Source organism: Chlorocebus sabaeus, chromosome 26, assembly GCF_047675955.1.
Source record: "Chlorocebus sabaeus isolate Y175 chromosome 26, mChlSab1.0.hap1, whole genome shotgun sequence".
In the NCBI taxonomy this organism is placed as follows: domain Eukaryota; kingdom Metazoa; phylum Chordata; class Mammalia; order Primates; family Cercopithecidae; genus Chlorocebus; species Chlorocebus sabaeus.
Window position 1 is genome coordinate 57,119,741 of NC_132929.1, and position 14,898 is coordinate 57,134,638.

At 48.7% G+C, this 14,898-nt stretch overlaps 1 protein-coding gene across 5 annotated transcripts in view; it reads left to right on the forward strand.

Annotated features, from left to right (window-relative positions):
* Positions 1-14,650, forward strand: part of CEMIP (cell migration inducing hyaluronidase 1) — a 172,344-nt gene extending 157,694 nt beyond the window's left edge. For all 5 annotated transcript variants that reach the window (XM_073012389.1, XM_073012387.1, XM_073012388.1 and 2 more), the window contains 6 exons: positions 808-993; positions 4,898-5,102; positions 5,274-5,360; positions 6,032-6,189; positions 9,931-10,031; positions 11,784-14,650. In XM_073012389.1, coding sequence (XP_072868490.1) covers positions 808-993; positions 4,898-5,102; positions 5,274-5,360; positions 6,032-6,189; positions 9,931-10,031; positions 11,784-11,911 — 865 coding nt within the window. In that variant the 3' untranslated portion in view covers positions 11,912-14,650. The remainder of the gene's footprint in view (positions 1-807; positions 994-4,897; positions 5,103-5,273; positions 5,361-6,031; positions 6,190-9,930; positions 10,032-11,783) is intronic.
* The last annotated feature ends 248 nt before the right edge of the window (positions 14,651-14,898 follow it).

Sequence of the window (14,898 nt, forward strand, 5' to 3'; positions counted from 1 at the left end):
TTGATCCCTGAAGGAGTACCTAGAGGGGCTGACATCATCCAGGAGTTAAGCATTAAAGGACACAGGCCAAGCCCCCGCTCCGGCATGGGTGACCTTGGGTAGGGCATGTAACCTCTTGAGCCTGAGCTCCTTGATCTTTGAGTTGAGGATAGTATTATTGTGCAGGAGTGCAATGAGGATCTAGGGAGATGAGGTATGGTGGTCACCCAGGACCTGGCATTAGCGAGTGCTCGATAGATGGCAAAAATATCTGGGTATTGTTGTTACCATCCTACAGAGAGGGAAATGAGGTTCTGCGAGATAAAGTGATGAGGGTGAGGGCCTCTAGATAGGGCTTCCTATATTTAGATTCAAGTATTTTCTATGCACATTATTTACTTGTCACAGTATTTCTGTGAGACGGACATTGATCAGATGTGGGAAATGAGACCGAAGAGATGAAATGGACCCTATGATCAAGCTGGACCCAGAAGGGGCTGAGCCTGGGTCCTTTGGATCCTGTGCTCTTTAACTACAAAAAGAATGTCTTTTTCCCAAAGTTCCATACGGAGCATCCCCAGGGTTGGCCCTGGAGACACACCAGTGAAGCATTCAGACTCTCTGCTCACAGGCGGCCATTGTCTCTCCCTCACTCCTTGAACATTGCAACTCAGTCGCCATGGCAGCAAATGTTCTTTCAAAATTTCCCATACAAAAGTGGAGGTGTAATTTGGTGGAGATTTTTTGGTCTGTTTCTCCAAGGCATGCTCCAAAGGCCCTGTGGCCTGGACACCCTTGCTTGTAACCTGACTCTACTTCCAATCCTAGGGGCGACTGGATCCGAGTGGGGCTCTGCTACCCGAGAGGCACCACCTTCTCCATCCTCTCGGATGTTCACAATCGCCTGCTGAAGCAAACGTCCAAGACAGGCGTCTTCGTGAGGACCTTGCAGATGGACAAAGTGGAGCAGAGCTATCCTGGCAGGAGCCACTACTACTGGGACGAAGACTCAGGGTGAGCAGGTGCCCACCTGGCTGCAGGAAAGTGGCTCGACCTCATCTTGTCCCCTTGGCCTTTCCAATAAGTCTGAGAACAGCCATGTAGTTAATGCCAATTAATGTAAGACACGTTTCTAGGCATTTTGATTCTAAGGCTGGCTGTCCCATACATTAATGACATTTTTAAAGCTGTTAAGCTTTAAAAGTAAAATAAACACTCTATTAAATATACATATACATGTAGGGAATTTACATATTTCAAAAAAAAAAAAAAGTGAAGGTGGTAAATCTTAGAATCCAGAAAACATGGTACATTATCTCAAATCCTCACAACAACCCACTTGGAGCAGAGGATTAAGAGATGGGCAGCCAGGCGTGGTGACTCACACCTCCCAGCACTTTGGGAGGCCGAGGTGTGCAGATCACAAGGTCAAGAGTTCAAGACCAGCCTGGCCAACATGGTGAAACCCCATCTTTACTAAAAATACAAAAATCAGCTGGGCATGGTGGTGCGTGCCTGTAATCCCAGCTACTCAGGAGGCTGAGGCAGGAGAATTGCTTGAACCTGGGAGGCAGAGGTTGCAGTGAGCCAAGATTGCATCATTGCACTCCAGCCTGGGTGACAGAGTGAGACTCTACCACAAAAAAAAAAAAAAAAAAAGAGAGAGAGAGAGAGTGAGAGAGACGGGCAAAGAAGGCACAGGGAAAATAGGAGAGACTTCCTGAGATCATAGCATAAATTTGACCCAGCTGGATTTGAACCTACATCTGTTTGTCTTCAAAGCCCCTCACCCTTTTACTAACCTGCACTAGGTTCTATTCAATAGAGATATAATGAAAACAGAGTACCTGTTCCTGGGAGTTCTTTGATCCCCTCTCTTAAAAAGAAATTTAGTCTAATGTCTTAAGAATGCCAAGCCAGCTCCACAGCGATGTCAATAGCAAACTGTGAGGAGTAAGGGTGAAAGATCATTTGATGGCCCGTTTTCTATTCTTATAAGGAAGCCAATGATAAGGAAACTGATAACAGGTGATCTGTCTTATTTATGGCTCCATCAATTTGATTAAGGGAAAATTAAAATTTAGAATCAAAAGTATAAGTACAATGTTGGGATGGGAGGGCAATAGAAAATACCTTTCTCCCCACACAAGCGCTAAGCCAGTTGGGGGCAGACAAGCTGGCAGGTGAAGAGGAAGCAATCCATTTTATTGATGATAAAGCTGTTGGAGAATAGAGCTTCCCAATATCGTCCCCAATTTTATCTTCTCCGCCGCAGGTAGCACTGAGCACAGGCTCCCCACATAGGGCCCAGCCCCAAAACCTCAGAGCATGTAAGACAGACCAGAGTGCCCCTGCTCTACGGGCTGAGCCAAATACCCAAAACCAACCAATTATGAGACACTCTCTTCCCATGGGAAGAAGTGGATGAGGGGAGGGACCAGGGGCCAGGAGTATTTAGGAAAATCCTCCCATATGAAAACCAGAGGAGGAGGAATGAGATATGCTCCACATACCACTAGGAAACATTATGATTAAAGTAACAGATGTTGATAAGGTAAAGTCCCTGGGATACCATCCATGCAGATTTTCTTCTTTTCGGCTCGTGAGCTGAAATGTTCAAAAGATGTGAAATTTTCAAATGGAAACTTCCACTAAGTAAGTTGAACCTCTTTGATCAAAGTCTTAAAAATCTAAGGCTTGTCCGCTTGTCACCTTAAGCACATTTTTTTGGTTGGTAGTTTAGCTTAGCCCTATGCCTGTTGATCATTACGTTGTGTTTCAATTCGGCGATGCCTTAGGGACCAGGAGTTGGGTTATAGGGGGTCTGTTTCCTATGGAGAACAGCTGCAAACTGTTGGGCTTTTAAAAATCTTTCTGCCTTATACATTTGTTATTTTTTATATTCAGAGCACCTGCCTTTAGCAGCTACCTTCTAATAATCTACTATGGGCTAGGATACTTAACAACTAGCTTGCTATAATTAGGGGTAAAATTAAAATAAGTCAGCTGAAAGGGAGGGGGTTTCAAAGTGTGAAATATATAAGCTGCCATTTTTTCCAGGTTAAAAAAACTGTTAAGTGATTGTAGCTGTGTTCTGGATAGCTAAGTTTGCTTAACACCACCTCAGTGAATTATTATAATGATTCTTACTAAATAATAAACAAGTATATTATTTAAGGTGCACAGCCATCAATAGCGCTGCTCTGCAACATTACCTGGTCATAGCGAGGATTTGAGCACTGGGCTGGCAGGTGCCCAGGCCCATGCTGCTTTTGTGCCTCCCAGGGCCTTGCAGTTCAGCCAGCTTGCACACAATCCAAGTTGTAGGTCAGGATCAGGGAAGGCAGCTGCTACCTACCACGGGCTGGATGGTCTTTTAGGTCACTCCCGATTTAGATAATCTGATATATAATGGCAACAGAGAAACCTGAATACTGTTAAGTTTTGTGCAGAAGCCTCAGGACCAATCCCATTTCTGTGCCTTGGTTCTAGGAGTAGTTTGGACCATGTTGGGAGCCTGCAGGGAGACGTGACCATGGGCAGCACTGAACTGCCTTCCTCCTAAGCTGCTCAAAGTGGGTGCTCACCTGCCTCCCCAACTTCCCCACCATGCGGGCATGGAACACAGATATGGCTGCTCTGCTGTCAGCCCTAAGCACGAGGCCTCTGTAACAGTCAGTTTCTACTTTAATCTGAGATCACTTGATGTGGATGGCTTGAAACATAAAACCACTCAAGGAAGCTCAGATTAAGTGGAGGTGCTACAGAGAGAAGACCAAGGGGTCTTTAAGAACTAAAAACCCAGTTGGGCCTCACGGGCTCAGGTGCTGAAAACAACAAAGCCAGCAGGGAGGAGACAGCCTGCCTACCCCTTGTGTGTCTCCATCTCCCCATGTTCACACACATATGCACACATGCTTGGCCTCTTGTTTCAGCTACTTGCTACAAACTGCCTTCCTCTGGCGATTCCTTAGCAGGCACGGGGCACAACAAGGTTGTCAGCCCCGACTCCATGTGGTCTTTTAGTTCAAGCACCAACCAGTGGTGGACAAGACCTGCTGGGTCCCAGGAGAGTGACAATCTTGGTTACTGGGTAGCCAATCCATGGCCCCTCTGTGAGTCCAATGTGTGCCCCTGGTCTGAGCAGCTCTGTGGTAGGGGTTTGGGGGTGATGGCATTGTGGTGCAAACCCAGCTCCCTAGTCTGAATGGGCTCAGTGAAGGCTTGGTCCCTAGAGCAAGATGGGTGGTAGATACCCCATATCCTGTCTTCCCATGTTTCAGATGCAGGACTTAGCCTGCGAGTGCTTTGTTGCACTAAAAGAACAATAATGAATCCCAAGTGAGTACTGTGTTTTCCTTACAATCTGACTTCCTGTAACACTGCGTCAGCTTCCTTTACAATAATAATTATTATTTTAAATAATTTATAAAATAATTTTTGGAACAGATTATGGTTTGGAGAAAAGTTGAGTTAGGAAGACAGAGCATTTCCTCACCAGTCACCATGCTGGGATGGAAAATGCTGGCTCTGTCACTTCCCAGCTGTGTGGTCCTGGGTGAGTCACTTCACTTCTCTGAGCCACCATTTTCCCATCCAGGAATTCAGGATGATAATAGTACCTACTGGACAGGATTGTTTGAGGATTAAATGAGATATGTTGATTTACTATGTGTGCACGGCATGGCACATAAAACGTGCTCAGAATAGAATTGCCATTCTCATTAGCTTTTTCTTCAATGCATTTGTTTCTTATTTCTCCAACTACATACAACTCTGTGATAGACATGGTTCCATTCTATAAGGCCGCTGGGTCAACCTGCTGTGACCAGCTCAGAGTAAATATCTCGGTGGGTGAGAGGAGAAGGGGGAGGTTTGAGTGCCCAAGCAAATGCCCAGCAATGCTCCTTGTGTGCAGGCTGTTGTTCCTGAAGCTGAAAGCTCAGAACGAGAGAGAGAAGTTTGCTTTCTGCTCCATGAAAGGCTGTGAGAGGATAAAGATTAAAGCTCTGATCCCAAAGAACGCAGGCGTCAGTGACTGCACAGCCACAGCCTACCCCAAGTTCACCGAGAGGGCTGTCGTGGACGTGCCAATGCCCAAGAAGCTCCTTGGTTCTCAGCTGGTGAGTGGCTGACAGCAAGCCTGGACCCACCTTTGCCGTCCAGTTAGGCCCAGACCCAATTAGGTCCCTCACTCAGCTCCACAAACCATTTCCTGTGACTGGGGATACAGCAAGAGTTGGGGAATGACCACCCAAACCTAACAATTGCATTGGGTTCTATGTGTTTTCCAGAAAACAAAGGACCATTTCTTGGAGGTGAAGCTGGAGAGTTCCAAGCAGCACTTCTTCCACCTTTGGAACGACTTTGCTTACATTGAAGTAAGTGCCTCCGGCCCCTGGAGGATTAGGGTTTGCTCAATGAGAGGTGATACTGTGTCCTGGAGCTGCTGTCACAAATTCCTACAAACTGGGTGGTTTGCATTAAACAAGAGAAAGTTATTCTCACAGTTCAGGAGGCCAGAAGTTCAAGAGCAAGGTGTTGGCAGCAGTGGTTTCCTTCGGGGGCTAGGGGCGGGGAACCTGTTCCATGCCTCTTCTCGCTTCTGGTGGCTGCCGGCACTCCTGCACACTCCTCGGCTTGCAGACACTTTAATCTCTGTCTTTATGTGGACTTTTCTCCTGAGTGTCTGCGTCTCACCTCTCCTCCTGCCTTTTTTTTTTTTTTTGCAAAGGCACCTATCTTTGAATTTAGGGCCCACCCTAAAAATCCAGATGGTTTCATCAAAAAATCTTTAACTTAATTCCATCTGCAAAGATTGTATTTCCAGATAAGTCCACTTTCACAGGTTCCGGGTGGACGTTATCTTTTGCAGGGCCACTATTTGACCCACTACTGAGGGCTACAAGGAGTTAAGTGGATAATGGAGTTTATGCTTTGAACAGCTGCATAGGCAACTTCTGCCTTCAGGGACTGCTTGGGAACCACCAGGGCAGGAGAATCTTGGGGCTTTGGCACCCCACCTCACACTTGGGTTGCTCTGACTCTGCAGGTGGACGGGAAGAAGTACCCCAGCTCGGAGGATGGCATCCAGGTGGTGGTGATTGATGGGAGCCAAGGGCGCGTGGTGAGCCACGTGAGCTTCAGGAACTCCATTCTGCAGGGCATACCATGGCAGCTTTTCAACTATGTGGCGACCATCCCTGACAAGTGAGTCTGTGCCTCTGCTTCTGGAATTGGCTGCTGGCACAGCAGACCCCTGGGCAAGGGCCCCCTCCCTCGCACAAAGGCCCTCATCACAGATCAGTCTGGAAAAGCTCAGGCAGTCTCTACAGCCTGCCCACAAATCGTGGGTGTTGGATGAGAGTGTCCTTGCCTGTGGACTCTGGTGTTGGAGCCGGGCTGCTGTGAATGTAGGTCAGGCGGAGGCAGGCGGGACAGCCCCGCTACACATGGGAAGGTTGCCCTGGCCCTCTTCACTACACTCCCAGCATGATCTCATCCCCTCCCACACCTTCAATACTATCCAAGTGCTGGTGGCTACTATCTCCAGCCTGGATCTCCTTCCTAAGCACCCGACATTCCAATCCAACTGCTACTTGGACAATGTCACCTGGACGTCTTGTATGGAACTGAATTTTCAGCCTTTTAAAATGTTTAACCTCCCAAACCAGCCACTATCCTACTTCTTCAGTTTTGATGAAATCATCACAGTCCATCCTGAGAGCTAGGCCAGAATCTGGGCATTCTGTTTGACTCCTCTTTCTTTCCTCCACACACTATCATCACACCTGCTTTACTACTCGCCTGCTGGTTCCCTCCACAGCATCCTCTCTTCTGCTGCTCTGCCCAGGCCTTTGCTGGTCATCACCAGCACTGTTGGCATAGTCTCTTAACGGGCCTCCCTCTTCCAGTTCTCCCAACTCCAACCTATCTTCCATATTGGCTGCTGGTTTAAACTTCTTAAATGTAGGGAAAACCTGTGTCCCCTCTCCTTAGCAATCTTTGGTAATTCCCCAGTACCTTACAAGTCTCCCCACATTGCCTCCTTGGTGAGGTCTTTTCCCATCCAACCCAAAAGTTCTATCTCAGCTGGGCACAGTGGCTTACACCTGTAATCCCAGCACTTTGGGAGGCCGAGGTGGGCAGATCACGAGGTCGGGAGTTTGAGATCAGCTTGGCCACTATGGTGAAACCCCGTCTCTACTAAAAATACAAAAAACTTAGCTGGGTGTGGTGGTGTGCACCTGTAGTCCCAGCTACTCGGGAGGCTGAGGCAGGAGAATCACTTGAACCCAGGAGGCGGAGGTTACAGTGAGCCAAGATTGTGCCACTGCACTCCAGCCTGGGTGACAGAGCAAGACTCCATCTCAAAAAAAAAAAAAAAGTTCTACCTCTGCTAAAGCACTAGTCACAATAGGTCTGGTGGACACATCTGTTGCCCCATGAAGAGTGTGGCCTTCTCAATGTTGGGGCCGTGTCTAACTTCCCTTTGCATTTCTAGCACAGAACATGGCTAGTTAAGTGAGTGTACAGTTCACTCAGGAGCCACAACCTGGTGGAAAGTCTAAGTACTTCATGTGGTACCTGCTACATAGTAGGTGCTTAGTAAACATTAATAGTTATTGAATGAGAGCAAATGTACTTCCCAGATGCTGACTCCATGAGGGGCACGATGTGAACTGGGTACCTGGTGAGATTTTGGATAATGGGATTTTGCTTAACCACATTTACTCCCTCCCTTATTCCCCCATCAGATGCTCCTTCGGCATTCTATTTTTCATATGCAGATTCAGACAGAAGGACAAGGTTGACCAAATTCGGAAAAATAGTTATTATCTAGAGATCATGCCGTTTTGGGCAGAGGATTTTCTTTTGAAATGGAAGAGGATGCAGAAGCTTGGAACAAGAAACTAGACTGCAGTGCTACTCTGTTTGGAACCGTGTGCAAGGCTCCTTCCAGCCCGAGCAGCAGCAACTCTCTGGGGGAAGCCCTTACTGGAATGGGCCACGCCCTGGGCTGATGATGGGTACCCAGGCAGGCATTGGCACCACTAGACCCCTCTCTAACCTCCTGGAAAGCAGCAGGGAATGAGGCAAGGCAGGTCCTGTCCTACTGTGGCTACGGGCCTTGTCTAGCCTGGCCCACCCTTCCTACCCCATCCAGCAGGCCACTACTGGCCCTCCGTGCTGGCTGGTGCACGGGCTTCAAGGCCATGAGGATGGCATACCAGGCAAAGAAGTGTGCCCAACACAGGCAGGCTTCTGGGCATCAGTGGGAGGCGGTGGGGACAAAAGAAGCCCGTCTCCCTGTCCCGCTCATGTGAGCTAACCTAGGTCCCCATCAGGAGGGCAGGACCTACATTTGAGTCCCATAAGTAGGAAGGTTGAGCTCCAACAAGGGACCATTAGCTTTTGTTCTGAAATGAAACAATGCAGAAATATCCTCCAGAGAACAGATCCTGAATCTAGAGTGGAGGATGTGTTAGCGATGAGCCCTCTCTCCTTAAGAGGCCTCACCCTACCAACCCTTTGGGCCTCACTCTCCAGCCTTCCTCAAGGGCCTGAGGCAGCCCCAGCTCCCTTCCCATCTATCCTTATTTCACACAAGCCCTTTGCATCTTAAGATCTTTCCTGCTGCTCCCAGTGGGACACAAATAGGGGTAACAACAGATTCCAGAATCCTATATAGTTTTTCCATGTCTGGACTGTGGTCTGTGGTTACAGAGTTCCTTTGAGATACGAACTGGATGCCCCATTGAGCTTCTGCCCCATTTCTATTCCCAAGGGAGGTGCTCACTTCCTCCTGTCTGGCCCAGCATGCTGAGTCTGCCACTGTGAAGGCTATTTTCCCAGCACTTTGGACTGAATACACCCCGAGGCAGGGGATAGACACTCCTTATTCCCAAGTCGAACTTTTGCAAGTTGGGACCTTCAGGCTGGGCACACACATTGCTCCAAACCTCTGCCTCTTTCAAGCACATTTCCCTTTGGCAGGTCCTCTGAGATACTTGGTAACTATTTGCTTCAATCTCCCCATTTGCAAAATAGAAGCAATAGCCCTGTCTTGCTTGACCAGAGAGAGAGGTGACATGAACATAAGAGGTCAATCTGAGCTCTTGATACAACCGGAGCATCATGGTAATGACATGGTGTTCTCCCCAGAAAGACTTCAAATCTGGCCATGCTCTTCCTGCAGCTCAGAGGAAGCTGGCTCTGGACTGTACTAAGCCTGTGTTCATCGAAAGAAGACAGCAAAAGAAAGATGGGCTCCAAGAGAAATCTTCTAGCATGGGGCTTCTAGAGCTTTAATGTATATACGATCTCCTGCAGATCTTGTAAAAACGCAGATTCTGATTCAGAGAGTCTGCAGTGGAGGAATTCTGTGGTTCTAATGAAATCCCAAGGGATGCCAAATGGAGCTGGTTTCTAGAACCTTCAGGATCTACAGGAGCCCCTGGATGGTTTTATGATTTGACAGATGCCCCCCTCCTTCTTCCCTCACCTCCTCTCTTTCTCATCCCTTCCTCCTTCCTTCCTCTGTCACCACATTTCTATGTGGTCTTACCTAACCAGGGCTGAGAACGTTCAAGGGAAGAGATGCGTATTGAAGTCCTACTGTGTGCCGAGCCCTGGCATGGCGTGCTCTGTTTACACCCTCTCCTCTGTTTGGAGAGAGACATATAAATGTGGTGAGCTGAGTCCAGGCTTGGAGAAGGCCGTGGGCATCAACTGTGGCCAGATGTGTGGGAGGGAGCTCAGGATGTTCGTCACCACATGGAAAGAGCCCGTCAGCTCAGAACACAGGAGAGGCTGCCCTTTCCTGAATCCCTGGCCAGGCCTCTGGGCACTGCTAACTCCAGTCCCACCACGCACAACCCAACATCCCTCCCCATGCCCACTTGCCCCAGTTTGCCCTCTCTCTGGTCTAATTGGTTTCTTCTCTCACAGTTCCATAGTGCTCATGGCATCAAAGGGAAGATATGTCTCCAGAGGCCCATGGACCAGAGTGCTGGAAAAGCTTGGGGCAGACAGGGGTCTCAAGTTGAAAGGTAAGGGTTTGAACTGGGGTTTAAATTGACCCCAAAACCAGAGAAGGCAAATGCCTGGCATGGAGGTTGCTGTCGTCTTTTGCCGAGTTGAGAACATGCTTTGTACTAAGCTTGGGTACAACCTCAGAATCCCCCACACAACTAGTGGTCTACTGGAATGGATGGGCAAGATGCCACCTGTTTACCACCCCCGTACTGCAGCAAATTTATTATAACTTGCTACCAGCCACTGAAAGAAAATTGCTAGAGTTGTTCACTCATTTGCTTGGAAAGTGGCCCTTTATTCAACAAAAGCATCATAAGAAAAGTAGCTTAGCCTCACCCTCCTACCCAATTCCTGCTATTCAGACTGGCCAGGGGTCCTGCATCTTCTTCAACATTCCAGCTGATGCCTAGCATTTGTATAGTCCTTTGCAGCTTGCAAAACTCTTATTTGTTCCTCTGAGATAGGTAGATGAAAAGAAAACTGGAAGCCCAGAGAACCTACATGGTTTGTCCAAGGCCAGGCAGTTCTTTGGTGGGTGAAGCCTAGCACAGGTTTGCAGGCTGTGCTGGAACAAGCCATCTAGGAGGGACCTATCAGCATGACAACCATTATATCACAAAAACTAGGTGCAGGGAGAGTCCTCAGAGAGGTTGTGTGGGTGGTAGAGCAGCTCCATGGGCAATAATGATAATGATCATTGTGGTTCTGTTTAATGTTCAGCCTTGCACTTTGCAGAACATGTTATAATTATCTCACTTACTCATTAATAACCTGTACACCAGGTACTATTATTTCCATTTAAGATGAGGACACCAAGAATTTAACAGCTAAACCACTTGTTTAAGTTAGGACTTGGATCCTAATCTTCCTAACTCAAAGCTGGGCTTCTTAGTTATACACCATCCTCACTGTGGAAAATATCAAAATCAGAAGCCCATCATATGGGGCGATAAGAAAAATCAGAAGCAATGCAAACCCTTCAAACCAGCCAAAGGAGAACATAAGGAAAAGAGAAGTATCATTTCCAGCCCAGTCCTGGAATCATTTTGGAGCCTCTGTCTTTTAAATTAAGATCCCGGTTGCCAAAAGTTGATGTATGTAAGGTGACCTAAGTTGAATGGCACTTTCCCGGTGGTGATAAATGCATGTTGCCTGCCAGGATGGACTGAGTATAGATGTGGATTCCCATGCCCCTTGGATGCTCAAGCTCTGAACTGCAAGATGGGGAGTGCTGTGTGGGGTTCAGGGGGTTAGAGTTCTAATCTGGGCTGCACCATTTACTACACACTCTTGGTCAAATTCCTTCACCTCTCAGAACTCCTTCTAAAGCCACAGAGTGATAGGGTGGGGGAGGAGATCTTGTAGATCAATGCCATTGTCTGATGGATGGGAACACTAGGCTTCAGAGAGGGGCAGGGACTTGCTGGTGCTCCTAGGGGCAGTTCGAAGGTAGGCAGGTTCCTAGGAGGTCTCCTCCCTTACAATTTGCCCCATTTCCTGCTGTGCATGGCTCCCCTGTCAAAAGCAAAGCCATCACCCTGCCTAGGTGGCAGTGAGGCTCAGGTGAGACCCTGCCTGCCCCATACCAATGCATGTCAGGCACCATCAGTAGCTGAGCACAGAGCTCTTCCCAATGGGCCACAGTGCAGTGTGGCTGGGGGGTGCCTGGTAGGGGTGGGGGATTGGCGATGGGGAGCCCTGGAACGGGGTGGGGAAGCCGTTCTCTCATAGGGCTTTTGCTCAGGAGACTCATCATTGCTTTTCAGAGCAAATGGCATTTGTTGGCTTCAAAGGCAGCTTCCGGCCCATCTGGGTGACTCTGGACACTGAGGATCACAAAGCCAAAATCTTCCAAGTTGTGCCTATCCCTGTGGTGAAGAAGAAGAAGTTGTGAGGACAGCTGCCGCCTGGTGCCACCTCGTGGTAGACTATGACGGTGACTCTTGGCAGCAGACCAGTGGGGGATGGCTGGGTCCCCCCATCCCTGCCAGCAGCTGCCTGGGAAGGCCGTGTTTCAGCCCTGATGGGCCAAGGGAAAGATATCAGAGACCCTGGTGCTGCCGCCTGCCCCTACTCGTGTCTACCTGGAGCCCCTGGGGCGGTGCTGGCCAATGCTGGAAACATTCACTTTCCTGCAGCCTCTTGGGTGCTTCTCTCCTATCTGTGCCTCTTCAGTGGGGATTTGGGGACCATATCAGGAGACCTGGGTTGTGCTGACAGCAAAGATCCACTTTGGCAGGACCCTGACCCAGTTAGGAGGTAGCCTGGAGGGCTGGTCATTCACAGATCCCCATGGTCTTCAGCAGACAAGTGAGGGTGGTAAATGTAGGAAAAAGAGCCTTGGCCTTAAGGAAATCTTTACTCTGGTAAGCAACAGCCAGCCTGGCAGGATTAGGAGCTGGGGTGGAACTGGCTACCCTTGGGGAAGAGGCAAGCCCTGCCTCTGGCCATGTCCACCTTTCAGGAGACTTCGGGCAGCAGGCGGGGACTTGGACTAGATGACTCTCAAAGGCCCTTTTTGTTCTGAGATTCCAGAAGTCTGCTGCATTTCACATGGTACCTGGAACCCAACAGTGGAGGAAAACATTCCTTTCCACTGATATCCATGATGCTTGGTGCCCAGGGCCACGGGATGGAGAGGTGAGAACTAACGCCTAGCTCGAGGGGCCTGCAGTCCAATGGGACAGGCAGTCAGGTCCATGTGCACTGCAATGCCAGGCAGAGAAATCACAGAGAGGTAAAATGGAGACCAGTGCCATTTCAGAGGGGAGGCTCAGGAAGGCTTCTTGCTTGCAGGAATGAAGGCTGGGGGCATTTTGCTGGGGGCAGATGAGGCAGTCTCTGGAATGGCTCAGGGATTCAGCCCTCCCTGCCACTGCCTGCTGAAGCTGGTGACTGCAGGGTCGCCCTTTGCCCATGCCTCTCTGGCCCACTCATGATGGAGAAGTGTGGTCAGAAGGGAGCAATGGGCTTTGCTGCTTATGAGCACAGAGGAATTTGGTGTCCAGGCAGCCCCGCCTCTGACTCTGAGGGTGGAGTGAAGTCCACAGAAGTGAGTTCCTGCCTTGGGGCCTCATTTGCTCTTCATCCAGGGAACTGAGCACAGGGGCCTCCCGGAGACTCTAGATGCGCTCACACTCCCTTGGTCTGGGATTTCAGAGCTGGAAATATAGAACATATCTAGTCCAAAGCCTTCACTTTAACAGATGGGGAAAATGAGCCCCCAAGATGGGAAAGAACCACATAGCCAGGGGAGGGCCCGGGGAGCCCCACCCTAGCCCTTGCTGCCACACCACATTGCCTCAACAACTGGCCCCTGAGTGCCCAGGCACTCCTGAAGTAGCTTCTGGAAATGGGGACAAGTCCCCTCGAAGGAAAGGAAATGACTAGAGTAGAATGACAGCTAGCCACTCTCTTCCCTCCTGCTCCCAGCGCACACAAACCCGCCCTTCCCTTTGTGTTGGCGGTCCCTGTGGCCTTCACTTTGTTCACTACCTGTCAGCCCAGCCTGGGTGCACAGTAGATGCCAACTCCCCATTGGTGCTACCTAGCTCTCCTGTCTCTGCAGCTCTACAGGTGAGGCCCAGCAGAGGGAGTAGGGCCTGCCATGTTTCTGGTGAGCCATTTTGACTGATCTTGGGTGTCTGAACAGCTATTGGGTCCACCCCAGTCCCTTTCAGCTGCTGCTTAATGCCCTGCTCTCTCCCTGGCCTACCTTAGAGAGAGCCCAAAGAGCTCCTGTAAAAGGGAGAACTCTATCTGTGGTTTATAATCTCACACGAGGCACTGGGGTCTCCCTGGGTCTTGTGATGAACTACGTTTATCCCCTTTCCTGCCCCAACCACAAACTTTCCTTCAAAGAGGGCCTGCCTGGCTCCCTCCACCCAACTGCACCCATGAGACTCGGTCCAAGAGTCCATTCCCCAGGTGGGAGTCAACTGCCAGGGAGGTCTTTCCCACCAAACATCTTTCAGCTGCTGGGAGGTGACCATAGGGTTCTGCTTTTAAAGATATGGCTGCTTCAAAGGCCAGACTCACAGGAAGGACCTCTTCCAGGGAGATTAGCAGTGATGGAAAGGAGAGTTAAAATGACCTCATGTCCTTCTTGTCCACGGTTTTGTTGAGTTTTCACTCTTTTAATGCAAGGGTCTCACACTGTGAACCACTTAGGATGTGATCACTTTCAGGTGGCCAGGAATGTTGAATGTCTTTGGCTCAGTTCATTTAAAAAAGATATCTATTTGAAAGTTCTCAGAGTTGTACATATGTTTTGCCATACAGGATCTGTACCTAAAACTTTCTTTCCTAAACCATTCACCAAGAGCCAATACCTAGGCATTTTCTTGGTAGCACAAATTTTCTTATTGCTTAGGAAATTGTCCTCCTTATTATTTCTGTGTGTAAGACTTAAGTGAGTTCAGTCTTTAAGGAAAGCAACGCTCCTCTGAAATGCTTGTCTTTTTTCTGTTGCCGAAATAGCTGGTCCTTTTTCGGGAGTTAGATGTATAGAGTGTTTGTATGTAAACATTTCTTGTAGGCATCACCATGAACAAAGATATATTTTCTATTTATTTATTATATGTGCACTTCAAGAAGTCACTGTCAGAGAAATAAAGAACTGTCTTAAATGTCATGATTGGAGATGTCCTTTGCATTGCTTGGAAGGGGTGTACCTAGAGCCGTGGACATTGGCTCTGGTCTGGAAAATTTTGCTGTATTATAGTAAACATACAAAGGATGTCATCATCTTGTCTGTTTCATTTTCCATTAAAATGGGCTTCATTTTATCTAGGGATAATAACTTATCTAAGGATAGCCTAAGATAACCAGTTATCTAAGGATAATAAGGCTGATGAAATCACCCCATGTGTCTGCCTTACT